At 35.4% G+C, this 26,561-nt stretch overlaps 3 protein-coding genes and 1 pseudogene across 7 annotated transcripts; 1 reads left to right on the forward strand and 3 right to left on the reverse strand.

Moving 5' to 3' along the window:
• Positions 1-3,377: 3,377 nt before the first annotated feature.
• Positions 3,378-6,481, reverse strand: LOC104741622 (putative inositol transporter 2). Of its 2 annotated transcripts, none has more exons than XM_010462512.2 (6): positions 6,065-6,481; positions 5,902-5,972; positions 5,093-5,428; positions 4,862-4,969; positions 4,125-4,730; positions 3,378-4,033 (listed from the first exon to the last, which is right to left on the reverse strand). In XM_010462512.2, the coding sequence occupies exons 1-6, from the start codon at positions 6,453-6,455 to the stop codon at positions 3,545-3,547; spliced, it is 2,001 nt and encodes a 666-aa protein (XP_010460814.2). In that variant the 5' UTR covers positions 6,456-6,481; the 3' UTR covers positions 3,378-3,544. The 2 variants fall into 2 exon arrangements, with proteins under 2 accessions (XP_010460814.2, XP_010460813.2); XM_010462511.2 differs by having other exon boundaries at positions 4,853-4,969; positions 6,065-6,371.
• A 2,193-nt stretch (positions 6,482-8,674) lies between these two features.
• Positions 8,675-9,851, reverse strand: LOC104743630 (uncharacterized; annotated as a pseudogene). The gene is made up of 3 exons (XR_015579380.1): positions 9,285-9,851; positions 9,122-9,201; positions 8,675-9,012 (listed from the first exon to the last, which is right to left on the reverse strand). The product of XR_015579380.1 is annotated as an uncharacterized LOC104743630 (transcript).
• A 7,761-nt stretch (positions 9,852-17,612) lies between these two features.
• On the forward strand, positions 17,613-19,631 carry LOC104741624 (elongation factor 1-delta 1). 3 transcript variants are annotated; one of them, XM_010462514.2, is made up of 7 exons: positions 17,613-17,901; positions 18,204-18,311; positions 18,488-18,604; positions 18,706-18,799; positions 18,886-19,006; positions 19,093-19,368; positions 19,459-19,631. In XM_010462514.2, coding segments are annotated over exons 2-7 (693 nt in total). In that variant the 5' UTR covers positions 17,613-17,901; positions 18,204-18,228; the 3' UTR covers positions 19,461-19,631. The 3 variants fall into 3 exon arrangements, with proteins under 3 accessions (XP_010460816.1, XP_010460815.1, XP_019090738.1); XM_010462513.2 differs by having other exon boundaries at positions 17,786-17,901; positions 18,182-18,311; XM_019235193.2 differs by having other exon boundaries at positions 17,815-17,901; positions 18,185-18,311.
• A 1,485-nt stretch (positions 19,632-21,116) lies between these two features.
• LOC104741625 (uncharacterized) lies at positions 21,117-26,210 on the reverse strand. Its single transcript, XM_010462515.3, has 13 exons — positions 25,753-26,210; positions 25,523-25,639; positions 25,377-25,441; positions 24,832-24,937; positions 24,389-24,460; positions 24,095-24,154; positions 23,863-23,992; positions 23,599-23,783; positions 23,178-23,362; positions 22,768-22,895; positions 22,391-22,668; positions 21,995-22,238; positions 21,117-21,909 (listed from the first exon to the last, which is right to left on the reverse strand). The coding sequence occupies exons 1-13, from the start codon at positions 26,017-26,019 to the stop codon at positions 21,272-21,274; spliced, it is 2,475 nt and encodes an 824-aa protein (XP_010460817.2). The 5' UTR covers positions 26,020-26,210; the 3' UTR covers positions 21,117-21,271.
• Positions 26,211-26,561: the final 351 nt, after the last annotated feature.

Consider the following 26,561-nt stretch of genomic DNA (forward strand, 5'->3'; position numbering starts at 1 on the left):
ATGAGAATGTCTCTATATCTTTATATATGTTTTTCTTTTATAAATTTCACTCATTTAAAATTGATTATGACATGAGGTCAAATTAGTACATATGAGATCACAACATAACAATATACATCTTAAATAATGTTGATTCAGTTATTTTTTGCGAATTACATTTTGTTAATTTTTATTTGTATTTTCAATTTTTACTAAGATATAGATTTGATATGATGTATTAATTGTGTTTGATATAAAATATTTAGTTATATGCATTAAGATGAAATGTGTAACTAAACGTAAAATATGGTTTATTATGATGGTATAGATATTTAAACGGTACTTCGTGTCCTATAAGAGTTTTTGGGTAAAAGTGCAAAGATTAATAAACAATAAATATTATGTTATTTATAAAACTTCAACCAATAGGAAAATATACTGCATAGTTCAAATAGTCATAAATTATTATAATAATAAAAATTATACATAGAAATTTGAGAAAATATTATAAAATAGAGCAAAAAACCTTAAAACTCTTATATAATGAAACTGAGAGAGTATTAAAATTAAATATGAGAAGCTCATATTTAATATTAAAATGTTACAAGATATAATATAAAAACATATATATTACTATTTAATTATTCTCAATATATTTTTAAAATTTTTACCCACATAATAACATGAACCTTATCTAGTATAATATAATGCTTCTTCTTTGATACATATTTCCAATATTATTTAGCCTATTTTTTCTTTTTAAATCATTACCTTTTCAAGGAATATTAAGCTTGTATAATCTTTCATGTTGATATATCAACGGTTAAGACAGGCTTTGTCAAGGTGATCAAGTAGATAAATGAGTTTTAGACAACAAAAAAAAAAAAAACAAAGCAACAACTTTACTTTTTTATTATAAAAAATAGCTTTATTTTTTGCATACGATAAAAATATATATTTTCATTCTAAGTTTTGAAAGATCATTTTTTATTTTAAGATTAACTAGAGGATCTACGAAAATATAATTCTCAAATGAAGTTTTTTTTTTGTTAGATCTCCAATTTAGTATGATGATTTCCTGGGCTTGGTGAAGAAAAAATTTCAACCAAATAAAACTATATCTTAACAAATCTGTGTTTGGACCTACTAGGTATGATAAGCTAAAGTATGCTTGAATGTAACTAAAGACAGAGAAGTTAAAACTTACAAAATGCAATATGAGAAATGACTAATAAATAATCTAATATGATATGTGTGAAAAATATTAAGACCATTTGTCGCCAAATCACAAAATTAATTGTTAGTTTTGTGGTTTATGAACTACCAAATTAGATATTTAGTGCACAAATATATTTATGCAGCTTGGAGCACAAAATTATTTTGTTGTGTAATTAGTATCAATATTTTGGGTTTGACTCCACTAAAGATTTTTCAAACGATGCAACAAAGAATCACCAAATCAAATATGTGCATCGTTGGCACAAGTTTTTTTCGAGTTATTTATACTTAGAAAGGTAAATTAGAGTACATTTTAGTGTTTGATTATATTTTGGAAAAAAAAATTAAAACATATTTTAGTGTATGGTGGTAAGATGAGCAATCAGTGATTGTGATATATATATATATACATAATTGTTGTCAATGCTAAAGAATGATTCACGCTTTTCTTGGTATTTCCTAATGCCACAATAATTTCTTTTGAACTTTTATTGCCCTAGACATGATGGGATTTAATGCAAAAAACTCAAGTGAAAATAGAAAAAAACAACAACATTTTGAATTAAAAAACCCCTTAAAAACACTTGTTATGAATAACGGTAGAACTGAAATCAATGTTAGAGGGGGTTATTGGTTATTGGTTATATGATTTTAATGAATTTGGAAATCCAAATACAAATCATGTATTATTTAATCATTGATTTTAAAATACTTATCAAAATTATGTGTTATTGGTTCTATGATTTACAAATACTTGTTAAAATCCCATGTTATTCATTTAATGATTTGTTTTTAGATTTCAAAATTCATATTATGTTTTAAATGGATTTGAAAGTGTAAAATAGAAGGATTCAAATTCAAGGATAAAACATGTTATTTCAAAATCCATGTGTTTTGATTTTTAGAATTTACAATTCCATATGTATTTAGAAATCATCTCTCCAATAACAGCCTCTTAGATAACTCATAAGTCAAACATACAACTCATACATCTACAAGTAAATAGTTTAAAAATAATACTAATAATAATGTAAAAATTATGGATAATAGAAAGAGAAGAAAAAAATGCACAAACCAAACTATCGGCCGAATGGCCAATTGACCAGTAAAATCTTTGTGATTACGACTATTTTCTTGACAGGGAAACAATGTCCAAACTCTTTTCGTAAAGAAAGCAAAGTTTAAATTATGTAACGAAATCTAAGTACTATTAATTATGTAACGAAATCTAAGTACTATTAATTATGTCATTCGTTCTTTGTTTTTATAGGAATTTACTCAGTCTAGTATTAATTATAGCATTTGCAGTGGTGAGAGACTCGAATGATTCTTACTTCTCACTCCTACTTTTTGTTATTTTTTATTTTTTTATTGGTAAGAACTAATTTGAGAACCCACCTGTACATGTCCTTATAACAACCAATCATGGAGTATTCATATGTATAGAGACATGTGATAATATAAGAACGTAACATATCTCTTAATGGTAATGTATTTCAGTATTTGGTTAATCTAAAGTAGGGGTGGGTGTGTATCGAGACTCGAGAGTGAGATGTGTATATAGCTTTTGATGGGTTAACGTTTCTGATCTAAATCCTAAAACAAGTAATAAGATATACTCATTTGGGTTTCGGTGGTAATGGAGCTAACGACGGGCTCGAGACTGCCACGCACGTGTCGCTGTCTAAAGGCATTTATTGATGCACATTCAGTTTTTTTTTTTTTTTCACATCGAACTTCACTTTTTTATTTCCCTGTTGCTCCAATGTATTTCTATCAATTTCGAATGTATGATATGTTAAACATATTTGGTTTGTGTTTCCCAATTAAGAAAAGAAAAGTAATTTCTAATGCAAAAAGAGCACAAGATGAATTCTAATTACTCAAGTTTCAAGTACAATATTTGTTATCTGCACTTAGTTTAGTTACACTTGAACTTGTCACTTGTCAGCTTCATGCTCAACAGCTAAAGTGTCAAGTATGACCATAGGGATCCTTAAAGATTGATAATAATTTAACGACAATATGTGTGTTTTTTAAGAAAAGTTTGTTTTTGTATGTTCACATATAGAAACTATATAATAAGTAACTGGTCTTATCAACATGATTTTGGTGACATTTCAATGGTGGTTTATTGGTAGTTGGTACGATCTAGCTCCTAGGAGCTTGCTCCAATAATATGATTTATAACCAAATATTTGACTAATTCTTACAAAAGAGTATCACGACATTGTCACTATCAAGTTTCAATACAAACTTACAAATCTTCATGAGCGTTCTTATACATTGATACTGCTTACAAGAGTTTTTTTTTCTTCTCATGCACTACTCTGGTTTTGAGTTTCTTTCATGCACTCTGGTTATGTTTCTCAACAGGTTTTGTCGATGTCTTCTTCCAAAACATAAACTCCATAGTTCTTCCTTCAAGCATCTTCTCAATCTCCTCCATTGGCATTCCTTTCGTCTCCGGAACACAAACCACAACAAAGAAAAGAGCAATGACTGAGATCACTCCAAAGATGAGAAAAGTCCAAGAAGTACCAATAGCTTCAGTCAAAGAAAGAAAAGATTGAGCCACGATCAAATTCGATATCCAGTTCGCAGTTGCAGCTATTCCACCACAGACTCCTCTGAACCTCAATGGATATATCTCTGAGTTAACTATCCATGGCACAGTCCCCATTCCAGGAGAGAAGAAAATGATGTAAAGTCCCAATCCTAGAAGAGCAAACCAACCAAAATTGCTAGGACATCCTCTCGTGTACCAAAGTCTGTTTTCCTTATGACATAAGTCCTTAACCGAATCATTAGAGATCCAACATGCCCCGGGTTGTTCCTACAATCATCATATATGAAAAAAGGATTTGATTTTCAAATGTTTTGGAGTGAAAACATATATATTTTTCGGGTTTTCGAATAGTCTTTACCTTTCCATTAGGTGAGGAACAGAAGCCACAAGATGTAGAAGAAGCTTTCAAGCAAGTCATACAATCCCAAGCATTGGTATTCATACCTGACTTATTATAATCCGGACAAGTAAGATTATTAAACCATTGTGTCTCGAGTGAGCTAATCGCAGGAGCGTGAGTAGCCGCTTCATAGAAAACACCAGTTAGTATTCCGAGCGAGATAATAACTCCAAAAAGACTAATGATCAGAAGCTTTTTCCTTCCGGTTCTATCGATGAAGTAAATGCTAATAATGGAACCAAATGCGTTAAGCCCTGCGTTAACTAGAGACAAGAGCAGAGCTGTTCTGTTTGAAGCGAAACCGGCAAGCTGAACAATGGTTGGACTGTAATACATAACAGTGTTGATCCCAACGAACTGTTGAAACACTTGGAGACCAACACCAGCTATAAGTCCTCGTCTAACTGTTTTGGCTTTGCATAGTTTGATCATGTTGATTTTCTCAGATGATCCTTCTTCGAGTATCTCTGTTTCAACTGAGTCTTGAAGTGCACGTATCTCTTGTTCTACATCTTCTGATGAATATATTCTTCTCAGAATTGCTTTAGCCTCTTCTTCTCTTCCCTGTTTACATTACGAAAACACATGGATTTTAATATAAGGAGCTTAAAATCTTTAAAACACTTTTGGTTACACACATTTTTAGATATTATATATCAGACTTTGTGAAAAAGTCTTGGAGATACCATGAGTACCTTGCGGTATAACCAACGAGGTGATTCCGGGAGCGAAAACATTAGGATAAACTGCAAAAGAGCTGGAAGTCCGGCGATTCCGAGCATCCATCTCCATGTTCCGGTCACCTACAACAAGAGAAAACAGAACATTTAAATTCTCTAAAACTAGCCAAAGTGTGAAATTTTCGTTAAGGTTAAGTTGATGAGGTGAGACATGATCTGCCCTTTAGGCTAGTATCATGCACTTACATCGGTAAAGGCCAAGTTGATGAGATAAGACAAGAACTGTCCTCCGGTAATGAGAAACCCATTGGTACTAACCAAAGCTCCTCTAATCTTTGCAGGAGAAGCTTCTGATATGTATAGAGGAGCGGTCATCGAAGCCATCCCGACCCCGAGGCCCACAAATACACGGCCAACGACAAGTAGAGACGGGTTAGGAGCTGCTGCCATAATGATAGCTCCTAATAGAAAAAGAAAATCCGCCATAAGAATCGCGCTTCTCCTCCCGAATCTGTCGTTCGCCCAACCTCCTATAGCGGCTCCAATGATGGCTCCTGCGACTGCCATGCTCACTATCATCTCCTGTTTCCATTTTTTTTGTTTGTTTCAAGTTTAGTATTTGCTTGTGTCTTAGGTATTTAGATGCTTTTCTTAACGGTAAATACTAAATGGCATGCAAAAAAAAGTAACATGATGTTTAGTGCTAATCGTACTCTAAAAACAGGATCCAAATCTTGATGATCTGCTTTTATTTATGCTTGCTAAATTTTGTTTGCGAATCAATACAATCGTTACAATCAATAAGTCAAACCGCGGCGGTACATTAACATCAAACTATAAACTTAAGTTTATTTTGTTGACAAAACTTAAACAAACAAAATATAAATAACTAGAGTATATTAGTGTCTAAAAACGCAAATTACGAAACGTTAATATATTCTTCTGTCCGAGGTGGACTCATCTAATTTTTATTAAAACATCGATCATTTATGTTTTTGAGAATCCTAAAATTAACCAAAAATCAAGAAAACAGAAAGCAAGAAAAATATAAGAACCTGTAACCAAGTATTTTTGTCAACAGACTTGAAATCATCTCTGATGTAAAGCAGAGCTCCAGATATGACTCCTGCATGTATATACACACACAATATAAAACCCATCAAACTCCAAAGCAAATATATGTATGCATGAGAGAATCGACAGAGAAGAGAAACTTACCGGTGTCGTAACCAAAGAGAAGACCACCGATTCCAGCAGAGAAAGCAAGACGAAGAACATAAGGATTCTTCCATGTTAGTGAGAAACATTCTCTGAAAGCTGATTCATCTGCTCCTCCTCCATGTATTATTCCTCCTTCCATATTTTTTTTGCTTTTAAGGATTAAAAGTGTTTGTCGAATGAGACGGAACAACCAATATAAAGACTGTGAGTTTCTCTGTTGTGTTCTGTTTTTTTTCTCTGTTGTAATGAGAAAAGTGAGGAAAATAAAATATAAGTGTGGTGATGAATGAATCAGGAATTGAGATGGAACACGAGGATTCCTAGAAAAATCCAATGACTTTTTAAAGTTTTCTTCTTTTACTTTTTTTTTTTCTTCTGGATAACTCATTTATTAATTTTCTTTGTTTGTATTATATGTACCTATATTTATTATATTACATGTATTTCTAGGGTAATTTACCTTATGATTTTTTTTGTCAACAAAAAAAAATCAGCTCAAACGAGCCAATTTGTGGGAAAGTTGTTTACAAATAAAATAGGATGCGGATTTGAACGCGCTTGGCGTGCCAAAGAATCCGCTCGTACATTAGCATTTCTAGAAACCTGAACCAATGAAAAAGAAGAAAACTCCTCCCTGTCAATCTTGATATCGTCTAGGTATGTTGCAAAGGCTGGCCAATCCTGAGGCGAAGACACCATCTTCACCAAATCAGAGCAGTCCGTGAAAAAGACTACCTCTCGAAAATCATGTCCAATCATGCATCGCATCGCCCAAATGAAAGCTTCAACCTCAGCATGTAACGAAGACAGACTACGCCGGTAATTGGTTGCGCCAGAAATCGGGGGTGATCCTTGAGAAGAAAAGCACACTCATCCTGCACCTGCAAAAACATCAGTGGCTTTCCAAGAGCCATCCACAAAACACCGATGTCCAGAAAACACTGGCGGAAGGGGAACATCACATCCCCAAGACGGAGAAGGTCGCATGCCAAGGGAGGAGGGAAGCTCGTCCGCCTCAGCCTCCACCTGTGCCTGCTGCCAAGTCTGCGCTTCACCTACCGCCACCCGAACAACCTCATCAGGTCGTTCTACTTGATTCTCGAAAACCCGAGCATTCCGTGCTTTCCATATATACCACATTATTCAAGGAAATGCTGCCACCTGTGAACCCGGATTAGTAGAGCCCAAAAAATGATCCACATTTGCATAAACGGACTCCGTAGGGAAATGATGCGGCCCCACCGGAACGTGTGCTAAACCCCATGCCTGACGAGCCGGTGAACACAAGAAAACGGCATGATTTATATTCTCCACATCTGCCCCACACCGTGTACATTCTACATCACAGTTGACTCCACGTCGTCTCAAATTAGCCGAGGCCGAAATACAACCCGACAACACTTGCCACATAAAGTGCTGTAATTTTGGCGGACATGGAACGTTCCATACCTTAGCAAGAAGAGAAGTAATCTCTGGACCATCCCCAGAAGCCTGAAATGTGTTCAGAACCGGTAAATGCTCCACCTCATACCTTGATTTAACTCTGTATTTTCCATGTTTAGTAAAATGCCATCCTAAATAATCTTTCTTCGAACAATTACTTAAAAGCAAAGCTTCTATCAAAGCAACGTCCACGGGATCAAAATGCTCAATGAGCATATCCCTACGCCAAGTATTCATTTGGCGATTGATCAAATGAGTCAATCGAAGAGCTGGATCCTGAAAAGGACCGTTACTCAAAGCTGGTCTCGGGAATTGAGCTGGAATCCAGGAATCATGCCATATAGAAATGGAGTTCCTAGAGCCAACCCTTTTAATAAGCCCTTTATTTACCAGAGAGCGAGCAGAAACAATGTTTCTCCATCCATAAAATAGAGAATATAACCGTATTGGTTCCAAAGGATTTGAATTCCTATAATACCTACTCTTAAAAACCCTAGCAAACAGAATATTTACCTTATGACAATTGAATATTTTACTCTTTTTCTCAGCAACAATATATCATACTATCACAATTCACAAAACAAGTTTTATTAGCTTTTTAATTTCGTCTCTATTGCCACATCAACATATATCACATAAAATTATGAAAACGTAAATTACTAAAGTATATGTGCATTGACTACATACGTTACATGTCAGTATAGTTGACTACATTATTATTATTTTTTGTTGTTGTTAAACTAAAATTTTAAAAATATTTTTGTAATAATATTTTAATGTTACGTATAGAAAACTTTAACTTGGCAATCCATTAGTTCTTCTGGATCCATTTTTCTTAGATTAAATTATGGGATATCCAGCAAAGGTACCAAACGTTTACATTAGCGGGTTAATAAGTTTCAAAAAAAAACCCAATAATTTCTTAGAAAAAAAAAATTCTTGAGATGTTTGCAAAAGAAATAAAAAATATAACTAATCATAACTTGGCAATTCATTGGTTCTTATGGACCCAATTTTTTTTATATTAAATTATGGGATATCCAGCAGAGGTACCAAGTGTTTACATTAGCGGGTTAATAAGTTTCAAAAAAAAAAAAACCAATAATTTCTCCAAAAGAAAATTAAATTCTTGAGATGTTTGCAAAAGAAATAAAAGATATAACTAATCATTGAGAGTTTTCATCATTTTAAAAATAGTATTGGCAAAAGAAATTAGCCAAAGCCAGGACGACCATTCTTAAACTTTGATGGGACATGCCAGTTTCGGTCCCTTATAGAAGTCACGTTCCATGGGTTTCGGATATTATATGAACTAGTAGAGTCAGAAGAAGTGTCATCTTCATCGTCGCTGTTTAGATCATCATCTTCAAGCTGGTACTTAACTGAGAAGAGCTCTGTTTTTTTGCCACATTTAGTAAGTTTACGAACTAGAGCCATAGGTTCTACGTCACCTGTGACCGTCATGAGCCCTTTTTCGCTGTTATACTCCACTTCGTTTACACCTGTTATCATTGGAAACAAAAGTATTAAGAATTATCTCATGTTATATAATATAAGATAATAAGACATATGAGTCTCGCAGTTTAGATGTTTGGACTTTTTATTTCTTACCAGAGATACTCTGCAACTTGATGCTTGCTTTTTTTTTAGCAACCGGTGCAACACTTTAAATCGACTTTTAGTATGCAAGTCTGCAAAATTTACACAGAAAATCATTGGCAACTGAAGAAAGAGTGATAGATATATATAGATAGATTGAGCGAGGAAGAGGTACCCAGACGGATTGGTTTGGGTTCGCCATTGTGAAGGAAGCTCGGTGAAAAGATGACGAAGAAAACCCTAAACTGAAACTCAATGGTGAGAAAAAGAATTGATTTGTACAATAGGCGTCGTTAAATCTTTTATATACAAAGGGAGAATCCATAAACTTTCCATATTTACCGAATTTTACATTAACAACTAACAAGTTAAGGTAATGATACATTTATTGAATTTGATAAATATTGTCGGTTTCCATATTCGAAGAATCTGGCAATTACAAGACCCGCCTTCCCCATAGTGTCAATATCTGTGGACAGATATCATCGCAGTGGACAATATCTGTTTGAGTGAATTTTGGTGTCTACCAAACGGTGAGCTTGCGGAATGCGATTAATTCAACCACTATGGTAAAAGCCAACTCCAACACTTTGCATACCATAAAATGATTTTACAAGGGAGTTTTCATAATGGCTTCCTGGGAGGTGGTTCCATCCGTACCTCCTACAAGATTTTGGGACGATGCTTATAGGAGGAGATACTCATTTCAACGAACAAAAAAAAACATGCAATTGATCAAAGACTCAATAAACAAAGAGAAAACGTTCGTGGTATGGAAGCACGTTAATGATTTAGTTATATACCTAGTTTAATTGTCACTACCAATCTTTGGTCAAAGATCATTTTCATTTGATCACTTTTATAGATGTAACACACAAAAGAAAATTGGAAATTCTGGGATTGAGTTGAACTGTATATGATTTAGTCAAACTCTTGATAGTGTTACACAACTCGTGAATTTGGACTATATCAAACTTAAAATTTGGACGCTATCAAGAGTTTGACTACATTTGAACTATATATAAATCGTCTTGCAGCACAATAATGAATTCTCTTAGTTTTTAAATTTGAAATATGTACCATGCTAGAACAAATATAATAACACTATATTCAAAAACATTTTCACCCATAGTGGACCACGAGTCGGAAATTATATGACTATTTTTTGTTGATGTTCATGCAAGTTCTTATTCACAAAATACACTATTCAAATATTGACGAAATCAATATTTAAAACGAATAAGTCTTATTGATATATTACGTATTTTGCTATTCAAATTATGCACAATGTTAAAATTAATGTAACAATACTATATATTCAAATAAACATAGTCATCCGCGGTACGTACTACGTAGACCGTATATTAATTTGTCTTTATTTGCCTATATTACTTATTTTTCTACTTAACTACAAACCATGTTAAAATATAGTATGTAATAATAAATATTTCTCCGCCTTGTATCATCAATATTACTCATTTTGCTGTCATGATTCTTTTAAGAATACAATTTGTGAAACTCACAATTGTTGTAAAACCCGATCAAACTTAACCAACATGAACACGAATCAAATGTGGAATGAGTGAATTAGACTTGAGAAAAACTTAAGAAAGAAAGAGAGAAGAGACGACACGATTTAACGAGTTCACGTTTCCAAGGTGGAAACGCTACGTCTCGCCGGAGTTAACTCCTCCGGTAATTCACTAGAACGATGATCAATTCCAATTACAAAGCTCTCACTTCTCTCTCTTCTGTAATCGATTACTCTCTCTCTCTCAAATCTCACCTTAACAAGATCTAACAAACTTCTGATCGAGATTAAGAGAAAATAAAACGTTAGAGTAATCAGAAAGACGGATCTACCCTCAGTTGTTTGTAACAACTTCCATCCGTGCCACTCACACGTGTGAACTAGAGCTTGTATCAAACCCTCTCATACACCGAGAGTCTTCTCCACACTTAAGCATTCCTTGTTGTTGAATCTGAGTCACAACACTTCAATTCTCCACCTTGACTATGATTCTACTGCTTAGCCGCAACGCCGTCTAGTCTTGGATTACCTTCTTCTGGAACTTGAGTTTCACAACTCAATACTCGAGCTCAACCGCTCCACCCTGAGTTCAACCACTCAGACTCTGAGCTCAACCGCTCCACCCTGAGTTCAACCACTCAGACTCCGAGCTCAACCTCTCCACCCTGAGTTCAACCACTCAGACACCAAAAAACTTGATATTTAGTAACTTGTAACCCGGAGCATCTCCAGTGCTCCATCCAATTTATCCACCGGAAGTACTTTAGTGAAGATATCAGCTGGATTGCATTCACTAGCAATTTTAATCACCTTTACCTTTCCTTCAGCAATGATATCTCTGATAAAATGCAACCGGATATCTATATGCTTAGTCCTCTCATGATGAACCGAGTTCTTTGCCAATGAGATTGCACTTTGAGAATCAAAATGTACCTCTACAAGACTCTGAGGGAATCCAAGTTCAGCTGCGAACCCTTTAAGCCAAAGAGCCTCTTTCACCGCTTCTGTTAAGGCCATATACTCAGCCTCTGTTGACGAGAGAGACACCACTTTCGGCAGTCCTGACTTCCAACTGATAGTGTTCCCTCCTACTGTAAAAACATAACCAGTGGTAGACCTCCTAGTACAACTATCACCAGCATGATCCGAGTGACAATATTCTCGCAACACCAAATCATCTTGCTTCCTGAAACACAAACTCCTTTTCTCTGATCCTCTTATGTACCTCAAGACCCACTTGGCCGCCTCCCAGTGACTCTTAAGAGGTTTTCCCATGTACCTGCTAATAACTCCAACAGGATACTCCAGGTCCGGCCGAGTGCCTATCATTGCATACATAATACTACCAACAATGTTAGCAGAAGGAATCACCTTCATCCTACCAGATTGTTCTTCATATTCTTCATCTATGGTTGCTCTTAATTTGAAATGAGCTCCCATTGGTGTAGCCACTGATTTAGCTTGATCCATATGAAAAGTTTTCAACACTCTTTTCACATAACCTTCCTGAGACAAAACCAATGTCCCTGCCACTCAATCTCGTATAATCTCCATACCCAAAATCTTCTTAGCATCTCCCAAGTCTTTCATCTCAAACTCCTGACTCAACAACTTCTTTAACTCTTGGACATGAAACTTACTCACTGATGCAATCAACATATCATCTACGTATAATAGCAGATATACGTACAGTCCATTTTCCAGCTTTCTCCAATAAACACAGCTATCATAGGCACTTCTACTATAACCTATCCCCTTCATGAACTCATCGAATCTCAAATTCCACTGCCTAGGAGACTGCTTAAGACCATACAAAGATCTTCTGAGAAAACATACCCGATTAGGATGGCTTTTGTCTTCAAAACCCTCCGGTTGAGCCATCACAATATCTTCCTCTAGAAAACCATGTAAAAACACCGTCTTGACATCCATCTGTTGGAGCTCCATGTCAAACTGTACCACCATCAATAGCAAATACCGAATTGAAACATGTTTAACCACCGGTGCAAAAATCTCATAGTAATCTACTCCTTCCTTCTGGGTATAACCCTTTGCAACCAAACGAGCTTTAAACCTCAGAGCTTCAACACCAGGGATACCAGGTTTTCGAGTGTAAACCCATCTACAACCAACCACTTTGGCATTCTCTGGTTTATCTCCAAGATCTCAAGTATGGTTCTTTTTCATAGAAACCATTTCCACCTTCATAGCTTCATTCCACTTCTCCCAGTCAGGATCTAATAATGCTTCCTTATAGGATCCTGGCTCTGACTTTCCTCCATCTTCAGTGTAGTAGGCAAAACCCACCATATTAGACTCATTATACCTTTTGTTATCCTAGATCGCTCTTTTTCCTCTATCCCTGACCAACTAGTAGTCACTTAAGTCCTCCTCTTCCTCAGATTCCACAGTTTCCTCTTGAACCATAAACTCTCGTTGATTTTGTGACGACTCTCCTCTGACTAGAATCTTGTCCGAAGGAATATCAGCTTCTTGTAAGACTCCACCTTGATCAAGTGAGTCTGAAAACAACTCTTGATTCTGTAGATCTAAGTTGAGAACATCAAACTGCGAGCCATCCTTAGCATCTTTGTACATGACTTCTTCCCTGAAAATAATATTTCGACTTATGACACATTTTCCTTCTTTTGGAACCCATACCTTTTTCCCTCTAACGCCTTCAGGATAACTGGTAAAATAACCCTTCTTAGCTCTAGGATTCAACTTGCCTTGGTCCGCATGGACATAGACTAAAAAACCAAATTTCCTGAGCGAACTCAAATCTGGCAACCTTGATGTCCACCTTGCTTCTGGGAGATCACATTCAATAGTTGTAGAAGGTGATCTATTAATCATATATACTGCAGTAGAGGCTGCTTTTGCCCATAATTTTTTCTCCATGCCACTCTCACTAAGCATACTCCTCACCTTGTCCATTATGGTACGATTCATCCTTTCTGCGACTCCATTTTGTTGAGGAGTATAAGCACAAGTCATGTGTCTTACAATACCCTCATCTTTACAAAATTTATCAAAGTACAGTACTCTAAACCATTGTCGGTTCTCAGCTTCTTAACCTTCTTCTCAGATTGAGTCTCCACCATCTTCTTCCAATCCACAAATTTCTCAAAAGCTTCATCTTTCCTCTTCATAAAATAAATCCACGTCTTTCTCGAGAAGTCATCAATAAATGATATGAAATACTGACAATTTCCTAACGATATTGGATTGTGCGGAGACCCCCATAAGTCTGAATGAACATACCCCAATTTCTCTTTCGTAACATGCTGAGCCAATGAGAAACTTACCATGTGGTACTTCCTAAACACACAATTTTCACAGAACTTCAACTCTCTGATGACGTCTCTTTTCATACTTCCTTTCTTCACTAGAACCTCGAGTCCTCTCTGACTCATATGACCGAGACGACTGTGCCATAAATCCGTCTCGTCTTTTGATAATTCCGAAGAATAAGACTCAGCAATCTCCGTTTCTCCTTGCAGAATATAAAGCGTATCCCTCTTCAGACCTTTTAGAATAGTCGAACATCCTTTGATCACCTTTAGAATACCATCCTTCGATTTAAACCAACATCCCTTATCCTCCAAGGTTCCCAAAGATATCAGATTCTTGGACATAGATGGCATGTACCTGACATCTGTTAAAACCACAAACGCACCACTTGAATCTTGGATCTTCACACTACCGATCCCTTTAACCTGTGACAAAGAATCATTTCCCATCTTCACATATCCAGACTGCACCTCTTTAAAATCATAAAACCAGTCTTGCCTAGGAGACATATGAAATGAACAACCTATGTCCAGAACCCATTCATCAGCTTTACATCCTGATGTCACCAGACTCTCATCTACCGCCATTAAAACCATGGCAGAATCAGCTTCACATTTAGACTTTGCTAAACCAGCTTCTCCCTTTTCAGAACCTTGAGTCTTTCTTTTATTCTTTTCAATCCACTTGAAACATTGTTTCTTGAAGTGGTCTTCCTTACCGTATATCCAACATACTCTCTTACCATCCTTTGACTTAGACCGAGACCTTCCTCTTGCAAAATGTCCTTCCGAAACTGACTTATTGTTTTGAGCTACCTCCCTTTCTTTATCTCATGCAGCTACCATCACATCATCCAGTCTCAACTTTTCTCTACTAGTACTGTACTTCAATGTCTCAACTAGACTATCAAACCTAGCAGGTAAAGAACTCAGCAATATTATCGTTTGTACCTCGTCAGAAACTTCGATCTGCAAATGATTCAGATCCGCTACTATCTTCAAGAAGTCGTCAATGTTGTCATCGATCTTCTTGTTTACTTGCATCTTAAACGTGTAGAAATTCAACTGTGAATACATGTGATGCGGGAGAGAAGTCGACATGAACATCTTATCTAAGGTTGACCATGCTTCTGCTGCGGTTTCACAAAGCTCAATGTTCCTCAAAACCTTATCCGCAACATTCAAGAAGATTACGTTCTTCGCTCTATCACATCGCTCCAATCTAGCTGCATCATCTGCCTCACGTTTCTTTTTCTTTTCCGGATCTCGTTCTTCTTCCTCCGTGAGAGGCAGAGATGGAACCTTCTCAATCAACACGTCCTTCAACCCGATCACACTCATATGAGCTTAGATTCTTGTTTTCCACAAAGAGAAATCTCCCGAACCATCGAACACCGCGATCAGAACCCCAAACATCTCTGATTCAATTAAACCTTGCCAAAACTGTGGCTCTGATACCAATTGTTGTAAAATTCGATCAAACTAAACCAACACGAACACGAATCGAATGCGGGATGAGTGAATTAGACTTGAGAAAAACTTAAGAAAGAAAGAGAGAAGAGACGACATACGATTTAACGAGTTCACGTTTCCAAGGTGGAAACGCTATGTCTCGCCGGAGTTAACTCCTCCGTTAATCCACTAGAACGATGATCAATTCCGATTACAAAGCTTTCACTTCTCTCTCTTCTGTAATCGATTACTCTCTCTCTCTCTCAAATCTCACATTAACAAGATCTAACAAACTTCTGATTGAGATCAAGAGAAGATAAAACGTTAGAGTAATCAGAAAGATGGATCTACCCTGAGTTGTTTATAGCAACTTCCATCCGTGCCACTCACATGTGTGAACTAGAGCTTGTATTAAACTCTCTCATACACCAAGAGTCTTCTTCACACTTAAGCATTCCTTGTTGTTGAATCTGAGTCACAACACTTCAACAATCATAATGTTAAAAGCGAGTTAAGTTTGATATATTTAGGAAAGACAATGTTTTGCATGTTAGTTCGTCAAAACATACATTATGATTGTGTAATTTTTCTGAATAGAATATTTACAACTTTTTTACGTTCATACTATTTCTACATGATCAAACTAAATCACATATCAATAAAAAAAATTTCTGTGTTGTAGCGTGGATTCGATGTTAGTAGTTTAGTAAATAACTAACCACATTTTTGACAAAAGATAACTATTTAAGAAAATCTAAAAATCTGGTGTTTGTTTCTAAATATGAAAACTTTGTATACTAGATATTTTTTTGGCGTTGTGAGCTTGTTAGATCCAACAACTAGTCTCAACTCAAACTTAAGAAATTAGTATTAAGTTAATAACTTGAGATTAGCTACACCGTTGTTCTTTATTCTTTTTTGCGCTGATATAACTAATATTAAAATATTAGATGTAATTGGGTAAGCTATCATTTTCAAAATCAGTTGAGCTTAGTCTTTTGTTAGCAAATGACAACTTAAAAGATAAAAAAGTGACAACTAATGAGAGAGGAAAATTGATTACTTTTGTAAGATACATTACACATCTAATATTTCCATAAATCATTCTAAATTACCTTATTAAGAAAATTAAAGCTTTTTTTTTTTCCTTATCGCTTTTTTAGTAGTTTTGACTTTTGACTTTTGAGCAATACTAATTCATTCCTAACTGAAAAGTTTGGAACTTTTGGGTGAATCAATGTACACTTCTCATTGTTCACTTAAACATCATTAGCTTATAAAATTTTCATTTTCTTCTTAATACTCTCTATCAAATTGATCATAACCGGTTCATTATAATTTCAAACAATTTTTATGCGTAAATTGATAACAAATGTGAATTGATTGAATAATAATTTTCAAGGTAGTTGTGTGGCAAATATGGGGGAAAAAGTTGTTGAAACTAAACCCTCCTACATCCTCTATGTTGGAGAGATAGAATCTTGAATAAATTAGAATTTTTTGGGTATATTTCGATCAAATGTTTGGTTTTTTTTTATAAACTAGAACTATTTTTTGGTACATATAGAACGATTTTAGAACTTCGCATTTTGTAAACTTGATTCATAATTTAGGATTTTCTGATAAATTTGAGAATATTTTCTATTCTTACATCAAATTGAATTACACATATATCAAGAAATATTTTTCTGCGTTATAGCGCGAATCCGATCATAACAATTTAGTAAAATAACTAATCATATTTTTTGACAAAATATAACTATGTAAAAAAAATCTAAAATTGGTGTTTGTTTCTAAATATGTAAACCTTTATATACTAGATATCTTTTGGCATTGTGAGCTTGTGAGATCTAACAACTATTCTAAACTCAAACTTAAGAAATAGTATGAAGTTATAATAACTGAGATTAGCTATACGGTATTTTCTTTTTGCCGCTGATAATATGTATTGTTGGGTGACATGTTATTTCAAAATCAATTAAGTTTAGTTTTTTCTTAGTAAATGACAACTTAAAAGAAAAAACTGATAACTAATCACTAATCAGATAAGAAAATTGATGACATTACACATATACTCTTCCCATAAATCATTCTAAATTACCTTATTTATAAAACTCAAGCTTTTTTTCTTTTCCTTATCGCTGTTTTAGTAGTTTTGACTTGTGAGCAATGCTAAATCATTCCTAACTGAAATACATGAAATTTTTGGGTCAAATACACATTTCTCATTGTTCACTTAAACGTAGCTTACAAATTTTCATTCATAGACAGATGGTAACATTAATTCATTTTCTTATCGATACTCTCAATCAAATTAATCTTAACCAGTCATTAATTTTTGTGTAAAACCCAACAAGAGAAACAGAGAAAAGGCCTAGATGAGGAACTAGTTAGGCCCAAAACAGGCCCACTAGAGAAAAACCTAGAGAGGGTTAAATAAGTTTGCTGTGAACTCTTTGTCTTCCTCCTCTGCCTCCTTCGCTCTTCATCTTCAAAGTCTGCACCTTTTAGCTCAGGTTTGTTCTTCTTCGATTTCCTTTTTTTAGATCAATTGTTCTTAAGCCTCCCATTAGGTTGGCTTCGATCTGAAAGTACCCGTAGTTTTAATAGTATTCGATTACAAATTCAAAATTTGAGACACTTATCTGAACATATTGTTGATCCCCTGTGATTACGAACCCTAGATCAGTGAGCCTTGTATGGTCTCTTTTTTGTTATTATAAGTAATGTCTTAGTGAATCATTGTTTGGGAGCTATTAAAAGTTTCGTTTTTGCTGAATCATTGGTGTTTTTTAGTAGTTGATCTGCTTTATATCAGTGAAAAGGTTCAAGCTTTAGAAATAATGGCGGCCTTCCCTAACCTTAACTCTGATGCTGGATTGAAGAAGCTCGATGAGCATCTTCTCACTCGCAGTTACATCACTGGGTAAGTTCATTGAGCACCAAAACTGTAAAGAAGTTTTATTAAAGCCTGTATGTTTTTTTATTTAGTTGGTGTTATCTCAGCTTGGTTGTGGACATCTCTTATAGATTAGATCCTATGTCTGTACCTTATTCAAACAATTGAAGTAACATTTATTTTTCCTTCTGTATTTTTTATAGGTACCAGGCTTCAAAGGATGATATCACTGTTTTCGCAGCTCTTGCAAAGCCCCCAACTTCCCAGCATGTGAATGCTTCTCGTTGGTACAACCACATTGATGCCCTCTTGAGGATCTCGTAAGCTTCATTCCCTTCTATTGTTTCCTGTTTACTTGTGGATTAAGTTTTCGCTGTTCGGATTAATCTAATGGCGTTTCATTGATCTCTGTTATTTACAGTGGTGTCTCCGCTGAAGGAAGCGGTGTCGTTGTTGAGGGATCTGCCCCTATCACAGAAGAGGCTGTTGCTACTCCCCCTGCAGCTGATTCTAAGGTACTTATGATTGTTTCTATGGTTACTCATAATGTTCTGTTAAAGTTGTGCATTGGGTAGATTCATATCAATGTGTATTTTTGTAGGATGCTGCGGCTGAGGAAGATGATGATGATGTTGACCTTTTCGGAGAGGAGACAGAAGAGGAAAAGAAAGCTGCTGAAGAGAGAGCAGCTTCTGTGAAGGCATCTACAAAGAAGAAGGAATGTAAGTTTGGTTTCTTATTCTACACTTGTAGTTTATGATTTGAAGATGTCTTTGGTTTCTCATTGTTCTTTTTTTCTCTTCATCAGCTGGAAAGTCATCAGTTTTGATTGATATCAAGCCGTGGGATGATGAGACTGACATGAAGAAGCTAGAGGAAGCTGTTAGATCTATTCAGATGGAAGGATTGTTTTGGGGAGCATCAAAGCTTGTCCCAGTTGGTTATGGTATCAAGAAGTTGCAGATTATGTGCACTATTGTTGATGACCTTGTCTCTATTGATACCATGATCGAAGAGCAACTCACTGTTGAACCAATCAATGAGTACGTCCAGAGCTGTGACATTGTTGCTTTCAACAAGATATGTAAGTTTCATGCTCTCAACTCTTTAGAGATTGTCATCATTTAGAATGCAGTGTGTAACTTTGTATATTGGATTTAAAATCATAATGCAGGAAGATGGAGAAAGCCTAAAGGAAGTTCTGAAGTTCTGTGTGCTATCTGCCGCTTCTTCTATATTTTGTCTCCCCACTTGTTTTAGACTGTTGTTTTGACTTTATGGCTTTCTCTTATTGGTTTTGATATTTAATTAAGAATGACAATTCAGTATTGGAGGACTTTATGACTATTCTCTGCTTCCTGTTTCTTTAACTATTTCGTTGCTTGCATCATATGTAATTCTTAGTGAATCTTTAGCTATTTAGTAAGTGCTTGTCTGACTAGGATTTCCTGATTAGAGGAATTCAAGCTGATAAAATTGCATATTAGATGGTTCTCTAGACATTAGGTTGTGAAGATACTGTGCTATAGAGTTCCAGTTTTTAAGACTGTTTCTCGATTGAATTGAGCACAATATATTGAATATTATATATACAGAAGAGTGTCTTAGCTTAAGTGTCCCACAAGTTTTCCTTTCAGTGGTAAGATTTGGGTGAAGAACTACCTCCATTAATCTTAATCTCTTAATCGATACTTTGGTTATGTGGTTTCTTTGACACATGACCTACTCTTTTGGCTGCTTCTCTCATGGAAACTAGTGAACCATTCATTTACACAAAACTAAGAAATAAATAAACTCTTGAATTTTGAAAATTTGAAACTTCATAGTAGGGGCCTTTTTCAATTCAACATCTTGAAAAAGAGGGTATAATCATGATCAAAACTTTTAACTTAAGAAACAAAAGAGATTCTTTAAGACAGATTGATTGAAATGCACTAAGATTCACCTTCAGAATTAGAGAGATAATCATCGTCCTTAAGACTAGGAATAGAATCATCATTCAGATTCATCTAATAGAAGTTGCAGATTATGTGCACCATTGTTGATGACCTTGTCTCTATTGACACCATGATCGAAGAGCAACTCACTGTTGAACCAATCAATGAATACGTCCAGAGCTGTGACATTGTTGCCTTCAACAAGATATGTAAGTTTCATGAATATGTTTCAACTCTTTAGAAATTATCATTGTTTATAAGATAATGCAGTGTGTAACTTTGTATATTGGATTGTATCATAATGCAGGAAGATGGAGAAAGCTTAAAGGAAGTTCTGTGTTTATGTTGTTTGCTTCTTCTTCTATATTTTGTCTTCCGAGTTTCTGTAGACTGTTGTTTTTGACTCTGTTATGGTTTTTGTCATCTCTGGTTCGTTTTGATATTTAATGAAAAATGACAATTCAATATGGAGGAGTCTATGACCATTCTCTGCTTCTTGTTTCCTTTAACTATTTCGTAGCTTGCATCATATGTAATTCTTAGTGAATCCTTAGCTATTTCTATTAATCATTGGATCATGATATGAAGCTGCTGAAAAAAATTAGTATGATTTTGTAAGTGATTGTCTGAGTAGGATTTCCTAATTAGAGGAATTCAAGCTGATAAAATTGTATAATTATGATGGTTCTCTATACATGTTCTGAAGATATTGTGCTATAGAGTTTTAGAAGAGTGTTTTAAGTGACCAAGTTTCCCTTGAGTGGTAAGATTTGGGTGAAAAATTACCTCCATTGATTTTAATTGATACTTAGGTTCTGTGGTTGCTTTGGCACATGACCAACTCTTTTGGCTGCTTCTCTCATGGAAACTAGTGAACCATTCATTTACACAAAACTTGGAAATAAACTCTTTGAAATTTGAAAATTTGAAACTTCATAGTAGGGGCCTTTTTCAATTCAACATCCAATAAGAGGGTATAATCATGATCAAAACTTTAACTTAGGAAACAAAAGAGATTCTTTAAAGATAGATTGATTTGTTTGTCTTGCACTAAGATTCAGCATCAGAATCAGAGAGAAAATCATCGTCCTTAAGACTAGGAATAGAATCATCATCAGATTCATCTAATGATTCTCTCTTACCAATTGATGCTTCCTCCATCAGACTATCCTTAACCACATAATCCTCTCCCTCCTGAGTCCCACTCACTACTTCTACATAACTGTCTTGGGGAGCCGTAGCATCTTTGTCCGAAATCTGTCCAAGAGATCCCTCAGGAACCTGCACAGGCACATCCGCTTGTTGAACATTCTCTGATGCAACCATATCAGTAGGATCTTGGACACCCAGAGATGTGACAGTAGCTAAATCATTCCCAACTTTCAATCTTTTAGTCTCTTGGAAAGGTAAAGTAGTCTCTAAGGTTCTCTGAATTGCGTTGTTAGAAGGAACGTCCGCATTTGCCAGCCATTTGTTGCATAGATCATCACCATCATGAGCAATACCATTCAACTTATTCGGATTAGGTGTGTTGTGTTTTTGGCTGGCAAGGGAATTGCTTTCTGGAAACAAGTTGCCAAGTGATGGGAGACCGTCAAGTGGAAGTGCCCTCGGATGTATGACAACTTCAAGGGACATGAGAGCTTGAGCACAGAATCCGGCAACTTTCATTCCAGCCTGAAGTTTACCTGTTCAAAGGCCGATATATGCATCAAATATTTCCGGTTCTGGATTTTAAAGATTAGTTTAAATCATGCCAACAATCTTAGTTACCTGTTCGGAAAAGCTCAAGCCCTTCAGCTAAAAATGCAGGGCGTACTCGTGATGGAGAAACGAGAGATGCCAAGAAGGCACGGAGTGCTGCAAGCTGAAACTCATCCAGATCTGTAGTCGACTTATTGGGTAAACAATGGTAAGTTTCAGTATTGGCCCATCTCCCTTCACAAGCACTTGTTGCTGTGGTCATTAGAAGATTATCAACACGTTCTCTCCAGCTATCTGATCCCAATGCACCACCCTGAAACAAAAAAAACAAAGAAAAATATGTGACAACCTATCAAATTGTAATAATGATAGAATATGGTGACTATGAGTAAGAATCCAGAGTTTAACTTCCAACAGTGTCGATAAAAAGTGGAATTATTATAGCAATAAGTTAAAAGAGCATACAATGGTCAGAAGAGTTTCCAGAGCCTCAAGAGATGCAATCTTCAATGTAATTGGGCTACTGGAGTGATTGTGGGGAACTCCCACTTCAAAAGCAGAATTCTCTGCCTCGACTCCTGAATTAGTTGAATGCTTCCTTTTTTTACTGCATGCCTGAAGAACAGCTCCGTTAGTAAGCGACATGTTTTTGCTAGATACCGCATCAAATCCTTCTACACTTCTTGGGTCTAGATCCGCAGAGGCATTAGTGACAACTTCCTGTGCTAGTTGCATTGCCATTCCTGGTCACAGAACCATATGTTAGCAGAAGTGATCTTGATTTTCATCACATCAACCTGAGAAATGAAAATACAAGCAAAGGCAAGATCTTGTGAAATTACCTATACCCATGGATTTGAGCAAGGTCGTAGTGATTGAGTAGAGCTTTATCCTCAATTCTGGTAATGAACATTTCTTGAAGTAACTACTAACAAGTCTCACTACAGATGCAGCATATGGTAAAAGTTGGCTGCAAAATGAACAAGTAAGAGGATTGTTGTTAAGTTCCTACGGCACAGAAAGATGTAGTAACAATCCATTATTCGGAAAAACGAGAAAGTACGAAAGCTACCAAAGGAACAACTCCTTAATTGTCAGTGTCAATGAAATTAAGGTCAGGTTTTAGTTGAAATATAATCTTTAATGTGTCTGACATGTAAATATCTATAGTATTCGGCAATGAAGGTAATAATCCAGGTTAAATGGAAACTATAGTTTCTGCTACTAGCGAGAATGAAACGAGAAGAATTACCTGCGGATACTCTTTATGGTAGTACGCAAGAGTTCCAGAGCAGACGAATGCAAAGTTGGAAGTTCTGCACAAACCAATTCTTGCTGGATCCCTGTCATGAAGGGTGACATGGCTCGAGGTAGAGAGCCATTCACCGCTAGCACTCGCTCAACAAGGGATAATATTGAGCCAACTGGAATATTAATCTGAAGATTAAAATAAAAAATATCAGGATCTTTCAGAAGTAAATGGCAAGTGCAGGGCAGGGACATGGCATAAGCAGGGACATGCTTAACTTGATGCTTTAACAATGATGCTTAATCTAGATACCCAAATTGCAACCCTATATATTTATGACCAAGTACAAAAAAGCTAACTCTCTCCACGTCTAAAAGTAAGAGGAATCGCAAATAATCCAACCCAAAAGACGATATCACACTACCTTGGATTTGTACGAGCTAGTTAACATCGTTGAACTGCAGAGCATAAGTGTAGAAACTCTGGATACAATCAATTGTTCAGAGTTCCACGCTGCATCATCCAAACCCCCATTTTGACCTCCCAGGGGCAAAGGAGAGTCTTTTCCAGGAGGAGTCAATCTTTGGATTGCTTTTGTTCCTTTTGTTTCTGCAACACATGTCACCATGTTCTATCAGGAAAACTATAGCGCACATAAACAAAATGAACAAAGAAATCAACAAATTACCTTCTTCTAGACCTTGGAAAAAATTATTTAAATGTATGTTTATAGATATCAATAACTTTTGCATCATCAAGGACCAGCTTTCCTCGGTTCCTTTAACTTTGGGGAGCAATGCTAGCAAGTGGGCAAATTTCTGAAGGTTGAGATAGAAGAAAAGAAGTGCACGTTAATAGTTTCTTGCTTAGTTGATGCCTTAATGGACAATATGAAGTAGAGGATTTAAAAAGATGAATACCTTTAACATATTAGAACTGGTTTTCGCAGAAAGTATTTTGGAGGCAATAGCGGCTTCAACCTGAAAAGAATTAGCATTTCAAATAAACTCATATTGGTAACATAATTAACTTGAAATATGTATGATGATTGTGATAGTGTAGTACCATTGAGATGGAAATAAATGTATAACAGAGTCATATGTGTGTGTATTAATTAGACTATGAACTGTTGTCATGTAGCTATCAAAATACTGATACTAATAAATTCGGGAAATTAGACAAACAGAAAATACATTTAAGCAAAGAGAGCTGACCTTGTCATAATTACTGTGGAAGGCAGCAGGAAACAAGATTACAACTGTACTTAGCAAATGGACAATGCCTTCCTGCACATCCAACACCAATCAAAAAATCAAATTAAATATTCTAGCAATGACATGAGTAGAATAATTTTTGGTGAAATATGATACTTTCCTAAATTCTTATAGCACTCAGCAGTTCTAGTAGGTTCTGATTCTGATACACAGGATTCAAACAGAGGAACTGATGCATAACTATTAACTCAACATGTTAAACATCTAATTTTACTTTTTCAGTGGTTGAACAGTCTTGCAATAAGGCTGACTACTCTTTCTTTTATAATTCCAGGTTGGTTTTAAGAGCCTTATGGAAAATCTTCAAACAGATAGGGCACCATAGAGAGGACGTAATAACTAAATTAAAAGAAAAACACAAGGCCTTCTTATATAGCACTTACCCATAGTGCTTCTGAAGAATCTTCCTCCAATAGTTTAATGATAGGTAGGATTACTTTCGCAGCGTGTGAAACTGCATCTTTCTTTGTATTCGAAAATCTAGACAGCCTGTATCAGTTAAAAATAAAAGACATTCGATTTTCAAAGTTCCTCGTTACAAAATACTTGAAAAAGCAAGACCCAAGGAATCAGTAGAACACAAATAAGCAAATAATAAACTGAATAATCATTTACAATGCAATGCAATATGAGAAGTCTCTTTATATAAAAGGCCTAAGCATTTTCTTGAGGGCTAAGCACATATAGAACATTCAACAATAGAAGTAAAAGAAGATAGATATAGATAAGCTAAAATTACAGACTCTGCGGAGTGCGGAGAACACCATCCATAGTTGTCTAATGTCTAAACTAAATCAATCTGAAATACATAGCTTTTCAGTGTAAATAACGGCAGGCTTTGATCCATTATCAAACACGAAACAGAGTAATATATAGAAACAAACAGCAAAATAAAAAGCAAGTAAAACAGATTCATATATATACAGACCTTGTAAGGAGATCAGAGATTGAAGTACATGAAGCCACTTGGACGATTCTAGAACTTGCTGGATTCTGTTTGAAAACAAAACAAAACATTTAGCTTTCAGGAATAAACAGTAGAAGATGGAACAAACCTCATTAAGCCAAACATACCTTAAGATGTGATAATAAACTGTTAAACCAAACAGAGTAGGAACTAATGAAACGATCTAAGCTGCATTCTTGACAAGTTACTCCCATCAAACAAATACCTACCCAGCATTTATCTGGCTACAACAACAACCAAAACAACAAAATTCACACAAATTAACACCAAAGCTGAGAGCTTTCACCACATAGAGTTAATTGATTCCAAAGTAAGGTCATTGAAGACAGATTCGTACCATATCTGAAGAAACCAATGCCAATAGTCTATTAACCCAATCATCAACGGCTGAATTCGATTTGGCATGATGATTCTGGTCAACTGAAGCTGGAGGAGATTCAGATAAGAGCTTGTGGGTGGAGATAGTGGATACAACCTTGGAGAGTACTAAAAAGTTGGTCAGAGGCTGCTTCTCGTTTGGAACATATTCGGAGAGAAGGTTTCTGAGAATCTTGGGTTTTAATCTTGAGTCACACATGTCTTCGAAACGCTCAAAAGACGCCATTGAAGCAGCGGATGAAGAGATTAGGGGTTTTTGTGAGATTAGGGTTTAAGAACTGAAGCGGACACAGAGGTGGCTTCGAGCTTTTTGATGTTAGAGAGACAAAGGTTTAAGCGAATCAGGTTTGGCTAATCGGTTAAATCGAATCAAACCAGTAATTTTGACGGTTCGTTGAACCGAATGTAATTTGTCTTGTGTTTAACCGGATGTACCATTACATCTATCTATATATACATTTTTTGAGATATTTATGAAATAAATTCTGAAGTTCATACTTATTTACAACCATGTCATTAGTATTAATTATTAATTTGTTTTTATTTAATTAATTAATATTAAGTTTCTATTTTTGAAAACAAGATTTCCCATCCTAAATAAATTTCTAAAAACAATTGGAACCACTCTCTTTAACATTAAGTATTAAGTTTATAATTAATTTAATTAATATTAAGTTTCCAATTTTACAAAACAATATTTTCTCCATACACAAATTTCTTAAACAATCGGCCTAATCAATAAACGAATTGATTTTCGATCTTGGAGGA

The sequence above is a fragment of the Camelina sativa genome, chromosome 14 (assembly GCF_030686135.1).
Source record: "Camelina sativa cultivar CO46 ecotype springtype chromosome 14, ASM3068613v1".
NCBI classification, from domain to species: Eukaryota; Viridiplantae; Streptophyta; class Magnoliopsida; order Brassicales; family Brassicaceae; genus Camelina; species Camelina sativa.